General features: G+C 40.5%; 1 protein-coding gene across 3 annotated transcripts in view; it reads left to right on the plus strand.

Moving 5' to 3' along the window:
• syde2 (synapse defective 1, Rho GTPase, homolog 2 (C. elegans)) overlaps positions 1 to 7857 on the plus strand; it is a 100130-nt gene extending 92273 nt beyond the window's left edge. For all 3 annotated transcript variants that reach the window (XM_052013090.1, XM_052013088.1, XM_052013089.1), the window contains one exon: positions 4577 to 7857. In XM_052013090.1, coding sequence (XP_051869050.1) covers positions 4577 to 5079 — 503 coding nt within the window. In that variant the 3' untranslated portion in view covers positions 5080 to 7857. The remainder of the gene's footprint in view (positions 1 to 4576) is intronic.
• Positions 7858 to 11882: the final 4025 nt, after the last annotated feature.

Genomic DNA, 11882 nt, shown 5'->3' on the forward strand with positions numbered 1-11882 from the left:
TACAGCAGTGGATGTGGTGTATATGGACTTCAGTAAGGCATTTGATAAGATTCCCCATGATAGTCTCATTTAGAAAGTCGGGAGGCATGGGATCCAGTGAAACTTGGCTGTGTCCATTCAGAAATGCCTTGCCCATAAAAGGCATTTCTTGGGGTCCGTGTCCATGGATGCCTCAAGGTTGCCGAGCGTGTTGATAGGGTTGTTAAGAAAATGTATGGCGTGTTGGCCTTCATTAGTTGGGGGATTGAGTTCAAGAGCCGCGAGGTAATGTTGCAGCTCTATAAAACCCTGGTTAGCCCACACTTAGAATATTGTGTTCAGTTCTGGTCACCTCACTATTGGAAAGATGTGGAAGCTTTAGAGAGGGTGCAGAGGAGATTTACCAGAATGCAACCTGGATTGGAGAGCATGTCTTATGAGGATAGGTTGAGTGAGCTTTTCTCTTTGGAGAGAAGGAGGATGAGAGGTGACTTGATAGAGGTGAACAAGATGATAAGAGGCAGAGATCGAGTGGACAGTCAGAGACTTTTTCCCAGGGTGGAAATGGTTAATACAAAGGGGCATAATTTTAAGGTGATTGAAGGAAAGTACAGGGGGGATATCAGAGATACGTTTTTTACACAGAGAGTGGTGGGTGTGTGGAACGTGCTGCCAGGGATGCTGGTGGAGACAGATACATTAGGGACAATTAAGAGACTCTCAGATAGGAACATGGATGATAGAAAAATGGAGGGCTATGTGGGAGGGAATGGTTAGATTGATCTTAGAGTAGGATAAAAGGTCAGCACAACATCGTGGGCCGAAGGGCCTGTACTGTGCTGTAATGTTTTATGTTCTATATTTATGTGCTGAAACGCCTTGTGCATTAACTTCAAAAGTTTGAATGCCTATCATAGTTTGCTATATATTGGAGCGTTTGTCTTCTCAAATTGGATTGATTCTTCAACCACCTCACTGCAGCTATGATCAGATTGAACAAATACCTTGGCCCCATGTGCCTACAAAACAGGCCCTCCAATTTTTAAAATCATTTTTAATTTTTTAAACCTTTTCCATAAATATACATTTCAAATGTAATAAGAAAAATTGGCAAATTTTTAACCAACTGTCTTCTTGTATTTTCTGATTTCAGCAGTGGTAAATTGTACATGATTAAGAATCAGATTATAAAGTTTAGTAATTTTGGTCTTTGCATTTAAAAAAACATGGTGCACATTGCCATACATGAAAACAATCGTGTTTGTTAGCTGAGAGATCAAAGTGCACATTTTCTCAATGTTTTTGGTCATTTTTATACCGGGAAGTATTTGTAAAATGTCTGCAGGGGACTGACTTCTGACGTTTATTCAAGAACTATTTCATAAAATGTTTGCAGTTCAGTTATGTGCAGAAGGAATTGTTCTCCTAACATTCATTATGAGTTTAAACATTACTTCTACATTTTGACATTTCCCAATGGAACTGAAATTGGAGCTAATTTGCTCAGGACTCGTCATTTCACAAATCTTTCAATAACCATGAACAGTTTTAGAGCATAGAATTAATTCCTGCTGTAGAATCTATATAAGCTGCCTGATCTTATGACTCCACTAGCAAATACATTGCCTGGCAAGGAATAGATTTAAATAGCATTTGTTAATTTTTGAGAAATAAATTTCTGGGCATAAGGAAGTTTATATTTTCAGGCAGTAGAAATTACATTTTTAAAAATGAAAGCATCCTTTCACTAGTGAAGCACACTCCATTTACTTTGTTAAACTTAACCACTTCTGACATTTGAGATTTCAACAGCATGGTTTCTAAGGGTTCATTTAGCTCGAGAAATATGAGAAACTGAAATAATGTTTGAATGAATTTCTGCTGAAATGATTAGAGATCCTGCAAGTCAACAATTATATTCTTCTTGTTGGCAGTTCTGTAGTGTGGAATGTGGAACATTTGTTTTGGTGGTTTTGACTGATTTAGAAAAAAAAATGTTTTTTTGGTTCATGCTGTGTTTACCCTTAAAATTTATGAGGCCTGTGTTTGAATTTATAGCAGACTGTTAGCATGAAGTGTCTCTCTTATGTTGCAAATAGTCATTGCATTATTGCAAGCCATGTCTTGAGTTTTTCGAGGAGGTGACGAAGGTTATCGATTAAGGCAGTGGATATTGTCTATGTGGATTTTAGTAAGGCATTTGACAAGGACCCTCATGGTAGGCTTATCCAGAAGATAGAGATTCATGGGGTCCACAGTGACTTGGCCATTGAATTGGCTTGTCCATAGAAGACAGAGGGTAATCTTTGATGGGTCTGTGACTAGAGTTCTGCAGGGATCTGTACTGGGACCTCTGCTGTTTGTGATATGTATAAATGACTTGGATTAACACGCAGATGGGTGGATTACTAAATTTGCAGATGACACAAAGATTGGTGGTGTTGTGTATGATGTAGAATATTGCCAAAGGATACAGCAGGATATAGATCAGTTGCAGATATGGGCAGAGAAATTGCAGGTGGAGTTTAATCCAGACAAGTGTAAGGTATTGCACTTTGGGAGGCCAAATGTAATGGGAAAGTACACAGTTAGTGGCAGGACCCTTAACAGTGGCGAGGTACAGGGGGATCTAGGGTTCAAGTCCATTGCTTCCTGAAAGTGGCCACACAAGTCGATAAGGTGGTAAAGAAGGCATGTGGCATGCTTGCCTTTATTAGTTGAGGCATTGAGTTCAAGAGTTGGGAAGTTATGTTGCAACTTTTTAAAACTCTGGTTAGGCTGCATCTGGAATATTGCGTTCAATTCTGGTCACCCCGTTAAGTGAAGAATGTGGAGGTTTTGGAGAGGGTGCAGAATAGATTTACCAGGATGCTGCCTGGATTAGAGGGCATATGCTGTAAGGAGAGGTTGGACAAACTAGTGTTGTTTTCTTGGGAGTGGTGGAGGTTGAGGGGAGACCTGATAGAAGTTTATAAATTATGAGAGGCACAGATAGAGTGGACAGCCGGCATCCTTTCCCAGGGTCAAATGTCTAATACTAGAGGGCATGCATTTAAGGTAAGAGTTGGAAAGTTCAATGGAGATATGTGGGGCACGTTTGTTTTCACACACAGAGTGGTGGGTGCCTGGAATGCGCTGCCACAGGTGGTGGTGGAGGCAGATACGATAGTGGCGTTTAAGAGGCTCTTAGGTAGGCACATGGATGTGCAGGGAATGGAGGGAGATGGACGTTATGCAGGCAGAAGGGATTAGTTTAATTAGGCATTGTTTGCTTAATTAGTTCACAACATCGTGGTCCAAAGGGCCTGTTCCGTTTGCTGTACTCATATGTTCTATGTTCTAAAACTGGACAGTCTTTTCCTGCCTGATGTTCGTAAGAGGAACCAAAAGGCAGATTATTATCTTCATGGAGTGAGATTGCAAGTAGGTGAAGTTCAGAGGGATCTAGGTGTTCTGGTGCAGGAATCACACAAAGTTAACAGGTAGGTCCAATTAGTAGTTAAGAAGGCATGTTGGCCTTTATTGTGAAGGGGCTGGAGTTTAAGCATAGGGAGGTTTTGTTATAGTTGTACACAGTATTGGTAAAGCCACACCTGGAATACTGCGCACAGTTTTGGTCTCCTTACCTAAAAAAGGATATAGTGGCACTGGAGGCAGTCCACAGGAGATTCAACAGGCTAATTCCTGACGTGAGGGGGTTGTCCTGTCAAGACAAGCTAGACAAGTTGGAATTGTATTCCTTGGAGCTCGCAAGAATGAGGAGTGACCTTATTCAAAGATATAAGGTCCTAACGAGGGCTTTGACAGGGTGGATGTTGAGGTGTCTCCACTAGTCAGAGAGTCATGAACAAGGGGACATAACTACAGATAAACAAATGAGGCAATTGTCACCTTTATCAAAGGATACTTGTTCCAAAATAGGGTTATGTGATGGTATATAATCACTAATATTTACTTTTGGTCTTGTTTAATTATACATTTAGATAATAGTGTGAAACAGCTCTTGGCAATTAAAACTTTAAGTTCTCTCACATAGTTGTAATTGTTATTATGCTTGTGTGTACTTTCTTTATTGGCTTGGCTTGTTTGAAACCTGAAGCTCCAATTTGTTTGTTGGCACTTGTTGCAACCCAATTTAGCTTTGTAGTGCTTTGAAATTACAATATTTATATAAAAGTGTCAGCGAGGAAGGTCAGAACAGGAGCTGAGTAGTTTTAAGTTTGGAAGGCACTATACTGAAAACAGGAGAGAGTATTATTAGCTGTATCATTGCAGTGCGTTAAAGTTATGACAGTTGCAATGAATGACTGTATACGTTTGAGAAACGATCTACTAGCAGGATGTTTGATAAGCTGAAATGGAAGCATGCATCATAAAACAAGCACAACTCTGATCTGGGAAAGGTAAGTGATATCACTGGTTGCAAAGAAGCAATTTTAAATTAACTTGGGTACTTAAGGTGCACAAAAACTTTTTTAGTGTAACTGACACTAACTTGCCTTGAATTCTAGCAGCAATTGAACGTTCTTGTTGGTTTAATTTTATAGAAATATTAATGAAATTTTGGGGAAATTTTCCCCAATACTTTTCCTTCTAGTGCAAAGTGTAGGTACCAAAGAGCACGGGGAAAGTGGTGGATTTTCAGAACCAGCTAAACCAGTGAATTACGTGAGGAGGAGGAAGCAGCGACCTACAATGTTAAACTTGACAAACACTGAGATGACTGGGGTGCTGCGCCCCAGACAGATCAGGCTTGACAGTCCCAGTAATCGCTATGCTGGTGACTGGAGCAGCTGTGGTGAAAGCTACCTGCTGAGACCAAAGGAAGATAGCATTGAGGCAGACTACGATGATGTTCCTTCAGAAGACACTGGGAGTGAAGAAGAGAACCTAACAGCAGACAGGACAAGTCATGTGCTGGAACCACATGCAGAGCCTGAATCCAAAGAGCAACCATACGAGGCCTATGTACAGATGCAGGAAATCAATCCGGCACTAAAGCATCGAGTGAACCTCAAGGATCTTCAAGAAAGCATTGACACACTGATTGGAAATTTAGAACGAGAACTCAGCAAAAACAAGCTAAATGCCACTTGCTAAATTACTCCCATTCGGGCAGAGGATTGAGACTGCATGCAGGTCCAGCCCAACAGTTTTATCAGCTTTTTTCTTTGGGAGTGCTCTTCTGGTATGAGAAGTAGCATGAACTATCTTGGGTCAGCTGACTCATTTTAGGCATTCCAGGACATTTGTACATGTAAGTTTTTTTTCTTCATATTGGAAGAATTCCAGTGGATTGACCCTTAGGGGTATGTGGTGCCTTAAAGGCATTTTTTTTTACAGTACTGTAGACTGAGCACTGTGTTCAGGTAGGAATGTCAACTGATGCACTTATAAAAGAAACTTTTGATGAGGACTTTTTGAAGGAGACTAGCCATTGCCACTCAGCATCCATTCTAGGGACTGAATCCTGAGTCATCTTAAGCTAATCTGTTTAATTCTGATCATCCTCATTATTGAAGATGTTTTGATGCTGCTTGGCAGATCTTTCTGCAATGAGACAGAGTATTTGTTTTTCCACAGCAATAATTACCAATTAAAGATTTGCTGGTCACCTTTCATTTGCAATGTAATACCAAGGCTGCTATGAAGAGACTATATACACAGGAAAAAAAGCCCTGCACATTTTTTGGGTGTATATTGTAAACTGTTTTCTTTCTTTATTATTAACACGTCTCTGTAACTGTATTTAAAGGCAAATCAAAACAAATGGTATATTTTTCTAACCCATTATATTTTTGATAAAGTGTGATCACGCCATTTATAGTGACACACATACCAGAAGGCCAAATACCGTTAGATGTACTGCCTGGGAAATGTAGTATATATAAATATATATAAACGCACGATAATGAGAGCTGTGAGGAAGTGTTCTCAATGTAACGTGGCTGATTATTTGTAATACCTGCTATGGCATGATGTTTGCTTGTGTCAGGTCAGTAAGTTTATTAACAAAGCATTAAAACGGGTGTCGTAAATTGGAATGGTCCACATCTTTACACAGGTAGGAAATGTGAATGAATAATAACTCTCAGTTAAAAGTGTCAGGCCACATTTTCAAAGGAACCTTTTCAGGGGCTGGTTTGTGTGTGGAGTTGAGTACATTTTACACTTATTTGTATTTACTTCTGTTCATCTTTCTGCAATGTTAACTGAATTTTAGTTTTAATGGCAGTAGGATAAGCAGCTACAAAGATTGACAATGTTTAAATTAGCTCTCCACTTTTGACAATTACTGCAGTAGCAAATTAAATGCAAAATTTGAAACGTCTTCAAATCAAATATTTTGTACAACCATAGAATAGATTTTCATCCCAAAGCCTTTTTTATTTGTAAATTAATTATATTATAACCCACACAATTGAGTCAGCTGTAGCCTTGTGGTCAACACACTCATCAGGAGGTTGTGGGTTCAGGTCCCGCTCCAGGGACTCGATACAAATCTAAGTTGACACTCAGTACACCACTAAAGGTGCGCTGCACTGGTACAGATTCCCAACCTTCTGATGTGACTTCAAACCGAGGCCCTATGTGCTCCCCAGTTAGACTTAAAAAATCCCTTGGTACTAATTCAAGCAAAGGTGTCCTAGTCAAAGTTTACCCCTTAACCAATGATGTTTTGGCTAGGTTTTACTTTAAAATTTTAATGTCCTTTGGTCATCCCAGGACATGGAGAGGGCAAAGTTGAACATTAATTACTGACTGTGATTTAGTTTTATTTTGTGCTTTTTGGTTGGGTTCTTTTGTAAGAGTGTTTTTAATAATGGTGCTTTCCTCTGATTTAGGGGGCAGGTGGCCCATTTCTTCCTGCTGCAGTGATTACTCACAACTTTTTTGTCTAATTTGAACCTGATGTAGAATCACTTCAACTTTAATAGCCTCAAAATGGGGCCAGACCATTGAGCAGATCTGTCCATTGCATCCACAGTTACTCCTGTCTCTTTATTTCTTCCACTTAATTATTTCCCTCTTGGACCTCCGCACTTCCTGCCCTGGAAAAGCTTCCATTGAATTGGTACGGCAGTGGCGTCTTTCACCATGTGTGTCCCATAGTGATGCTCCTGTCTCCTTACATTTAAATTCTGCTCTAATCATCCATTTACATATGCAGCCTAATTGGGGTGATGAGCTGACCACAACAGATCCACTAGAAACGGTACTGTTACAATTGAGACTGTCCAACAGGCCAACTGACATAACCTTAAGTCAAATAAGGGTTAACATCTGTAGTTAAAAATTACAGGCACCTTGTGTTTCCCAGTCCCCTGAACCAACATGTGCAAAAGTACTTAAAGAATGAATAAATCTGTGTTTGAGGGATCAGATTTTTTAGTTTCACCTCTGTCCAAATTGTGAATGATGGATTTGATATTTTAAGTTATTTAATACTGCCGCTTCCATTTACAAAAAAGTTGGCCTTAATCTTTTTTAAAACTGCAATGTTTCCAAGACCAGTCTTAAAACATTTACTGAAGATATCAAGACTTTTGTCAGAATAAACTTGATAAACTTTGCCACTGCTATATGTCACGTATGTTATCATGTGTTTCAACTTGCTTTTAAAATGATCTACTAATGTGTATACCATGTATAATGTGAACACATTTGGCCGTGTTAGTTTTAATTAACACTCCTCACAGCTTAAAGATTCTTTGTAAAGGGTTTTCAGGCTCTAATTTATCTACTGAATTGTTATTCATGTGTTTTAGTAATCCCGTATGCATTATCTGTTACACAGAAGTATAGTTGCCTTGAAATGATAAAGTATCATTAAACATGTAAATATGACTCTATATACTGATTTGAGTACAATGCTGTACTGTGATACCAATATTAAAAGTTGCATATTTAACAAATTCACTTTCTCTGATCCTATTAAAAATATACAGTAATACATGGATAATTTCTAATACATTATTTTGTGGCAATTTAGTTTAGTTTAAAGACCTATTTTTATATCTATGCCACAAGATATATGTATCTATCATTATGCAAGTAATCTTTTTAATGAGGTTACAAGTGTTTACTTACGTGCACAATTTATTTGTAATTGAGAGGGTTTTATTGAAAGTTTTATTTTTTAGTTTTACACCACATATTATTTACCCCAGAATCATTTTAATGGCCATTTCAACAGAAGGCTCATTCAGAAAGTCAGGAGGCATGGGATACAGGGAAACTTGGCTGAGTGGATTCAGAATTGGCTCGTCCATTGAAGACAGAGGGTGGTAGATGGAGCGTATTCTGCCTGGAGGTTGGTGACCAGTGGTGTTCCGCAGGGATCTGTTCTGGGACCCCTGCTCTTTGTGATTTTTATAAATGACTTGGATGAGGATGTGGAAGGGTGGGTTAGTAAGTTTGCTGATGACACAAAGGTTGGTGGTGTTGTGGATAGTGTAGAAGGTTACTGTAGATTACAACAGGACATTGATAGGATGCAGAGCTGGGCTGAGAAGTGGCAGAGTTCAACCCAGAAAAGTGAAGTGATACACTTTGGAAGATTGAATTTGAAGGCAGAATACAAGGTTAATGGCAGGACTCTCAGCAGTGTGGAGGAACAGAGGAATCTTGGGGTCCACGTCCATAGATCCCTCAAGGTTGCCACACAGGTTGATGGGGTTGTTAAGAAGGCGTATGGAGTGTTGGCCTTCATTAGTCGGGGTATTGAGTTCAAGAGCCACAAGGTAATGTTGCAGCTCTATAGAACTCTGGTTAGACCACACTTGGAGTATTGTGTTCAGTTCTGGTCGCCTCATTATAGGAAGGATGTGGAAGCTTTAGAGAGCGTGCAGGGGAGATTTACCAGGACGCTGCCAGGAGGTTTTCAGTATCATTGCTCTCTGAAGATGATGGAGGAACACGGACATTGGAGGGTCAGTTGTGGAGTTAAGGTTGAAGACAAAGTTTGAATCTCCATTCAAACCTCAATGGACTGAATTCTCTGTGTGTGTGCCAGTAACCTGCTCCGCAGAGTGGGCCGAAGGGCCTGTCCCAGTAAACTGAACAACCTGTTCATGTCCTGGATCACTCTATTAATCTCACTAGCCAAGGGAGCTGGAAAATGAAGACGCCATTTAATTGACTTCACTTCAAAAATACTTCACTGACTGTAAAACATTTTGGAATGTCCATGATAATTGCCACTTTAATACCACTTATTTTTTCCAACATTAAAGTAATTTTTTTTCAAACTTCCAGCAAACCAGTGCCCCTTTCAGTCTGCAGAGAGCCATGAGTGAGGGAGAGCTTGTGGACCAGACACTCTCCATGCCGGTGGGGAACAATGTGCTGTAATAATGTTGAATGGCTTTTCACCGTCCAAACACAGACTGGCACATCCACCCACCAAGCACATGACCCAATTACTGCCGAAAAGTGGCCTTAACAAGTTGGAAAATGTATGATGTGTGTCAAAAGGAATGCACGAACATTATTTACCAACAGGAGAAGTTGCTTCAGACAAACACTGTAGTGTTTAAAGAGGTTCCAGCTCAAATACATCTGCAGGACTCCTGTGGTGATTGTAATGTTGTTGCTCTAAGTTTAAAGGTACTAGTGTCATTCAGCACAGAAACAGGCCCTTCTGCCCAACACGTCCATGCTGACCAAGGTGCCTCCCTGAGCTAGTCCTATTTCCCTGTCCTAATTCAATACTTGAATTCACCGGTGACTCACTGCTAGCTGGAATGCCACAGGGTCAGGTTCTTGGAGTTAAGCACACAGCAGAATACTCAGGACGTGTTGTGTTATCAGAGGTGCTGTCCGGTAGATGGGCCATCAATCCAAGGCTGACTCTGGTTGCAGTGTGGGTGTTAAAAGATCTCACAGAGTCACAGAGCAAGGAAACAGGCCATTTGGCCCAACTGGTCCATGCCTACCAAGATTCCTATCTAAGCTAGTGCAATTTGCACATGTTTGGCCCATATTCCTCTAAACCTTTCCTATCCATGTACCTGGCCAAGCACCTTTTAAATGTTGTCAATGTACCTGCCTCAACCACTTCCTCTGGCAGCTCGTTCCATGTATGGACCACCATCTGGGTTAAAAAGTTGCCCCTCAGGTTCCTATTAAATCTCTCCCCTCTCACCTTAAACCTATGCCCTCTAGTTCTTGATTTCCCAACCCTGGGAAAAAGACCGTGTGCATTCACCCTATCTATGCCCCTCATGATTTTATACACCTCTATAAGATCACACCTCAGTCTCCTACACTCCGATGGAAAAAGTCCCAAACTGCTCAACCTCTTTCCAATAACTCAGTCCCTTTGAGTCTCGGCAACATCCTCGTAAATCTCCTCTGCACTCTTTCCAGCTTAGTGGCATCTTTCCTAATAGCAGGGTGACCACAACTGAACACAATATTTCCAAACACAGCCTCACCAATGTCTTGCAACATAACATCTCATGGCACTATTTAAAGAAAACCAGTGATGCTCCATGGGTGAGAAGGTTTCAGATTTGCATCTCCTATGGACTAACAGTTCATTTATGTCTGTGGGATCTTGCTCTGGACACTAACAGACAACGTAACAATGTTTGATTACCACTGCAATAATTTATAAGACACTTGTATAATGAAGATGAACTCTTGTTCTCTCAATCTACTCGTTATGACCTTGCACTTTATTGTCTGCCCGCACTGCACTTTCTCTGTAACACTTTATCCTGCATTCTTTTTTTTCCTTTTGTATTACCTCGATGTATGGAATGATCTGTCTGGACGGCACACAAACAAACACTTTTCACTGTATCTCAGTACACATGACAATAATAAACCGATTACCAAGCAATTTAACCCCCATGTTTCCAAATGAACACAGCTTTGGAAGGAGACCTTGTGGTAATATAGCTCATATTTTCTGGGAAATGTAGTTAACACAACCAGATATTTAAAACAAAGATTGCACATGAATAAAATTGAAGTGTAATTGAAAACCTGCAGATGTTGCAAATCAGAAAATATTGGAAACACTGAGCAGGTCAGGCAGCATCTGTGGAGAGAGTAACTGAGGTAACGTTTCAGGTTGAAGACCATTCACGTTCCTAATTTGGATGGTCTTCTACTTGAAATGTTAATTCTGTTCCTCTCTCCACAGATGCTGCCTGACCTGCTCAGTGTTCCCAGCATTTACTGTTTAAGTAGGAGTTTGAGGCCACACAACTGTGAGGGTTGAGGTTCAGAAAGTAGATTAAACATCTTGGAAGCCCAGAGCGTATTGCATGAATCAGCTTAGCACAGATTGATATTGTTGTCATACAGGGCAAGTGAGAAATTTCAAATCCTCCACAAAAAGTTCAGAGCTTGCACACAATATCCTTGAATGAATCCCAGGAGCTGTTTTGAAGGACCACTGAGATGTCAGTCTTCTTCCTTCAGGTGCTGATCAACTCTGCTCTGGGTTCCAACATCAGCTGCTTTCACCACATGAAAGGCTCTCTCTCTTATTGTACGGGGAAGATTTAATTAAACATGATTCATGTGTTTGCCAAGCCTCGCTGCCTTTCCTTACCTCCCCCATCCACACTGCCAACATTAGAAAAGTAAAAACTGGAGTAAGTTCAAGTTTCGATCTGCTTTTGGTTGGACATGTACCCAGAGCAGTGTTAGGCACTAATTATCACCAACTCAATAAGAACTGTGTGTTCTACATCAGACCTCACCGGTTGCTCTGCAGAGAATATTTGTCCTGCCCGTTTCCATCTCTGTGGATCAGTTGCCAGAATAATGGGGGGAAAACATGGACACTGCTTCTTTACTGGGAATGCTTCGGAAGAGTTGGGTGGGAATTGTGATGGATTGACAAGGTGAAGGTCTCACCTGAGCAGAAGCAGCATGCTGGCTCA

This window comes from Pristis pectinata, chromosome 3, assembly GCF_009764475.1.
Source record: "Pristis pectinata isolate sPriPec2 chromosome 3, sPriPec2.1.pri, whole genome shotgun sequence".
Taxonomy (NCBI): domain Eukaryota; kingdom Metazoa; phylum Chordata; class Chondrichthyes; order Rhinopristiformes; family Pristidae; genus Pristis; species Pristis pectinata.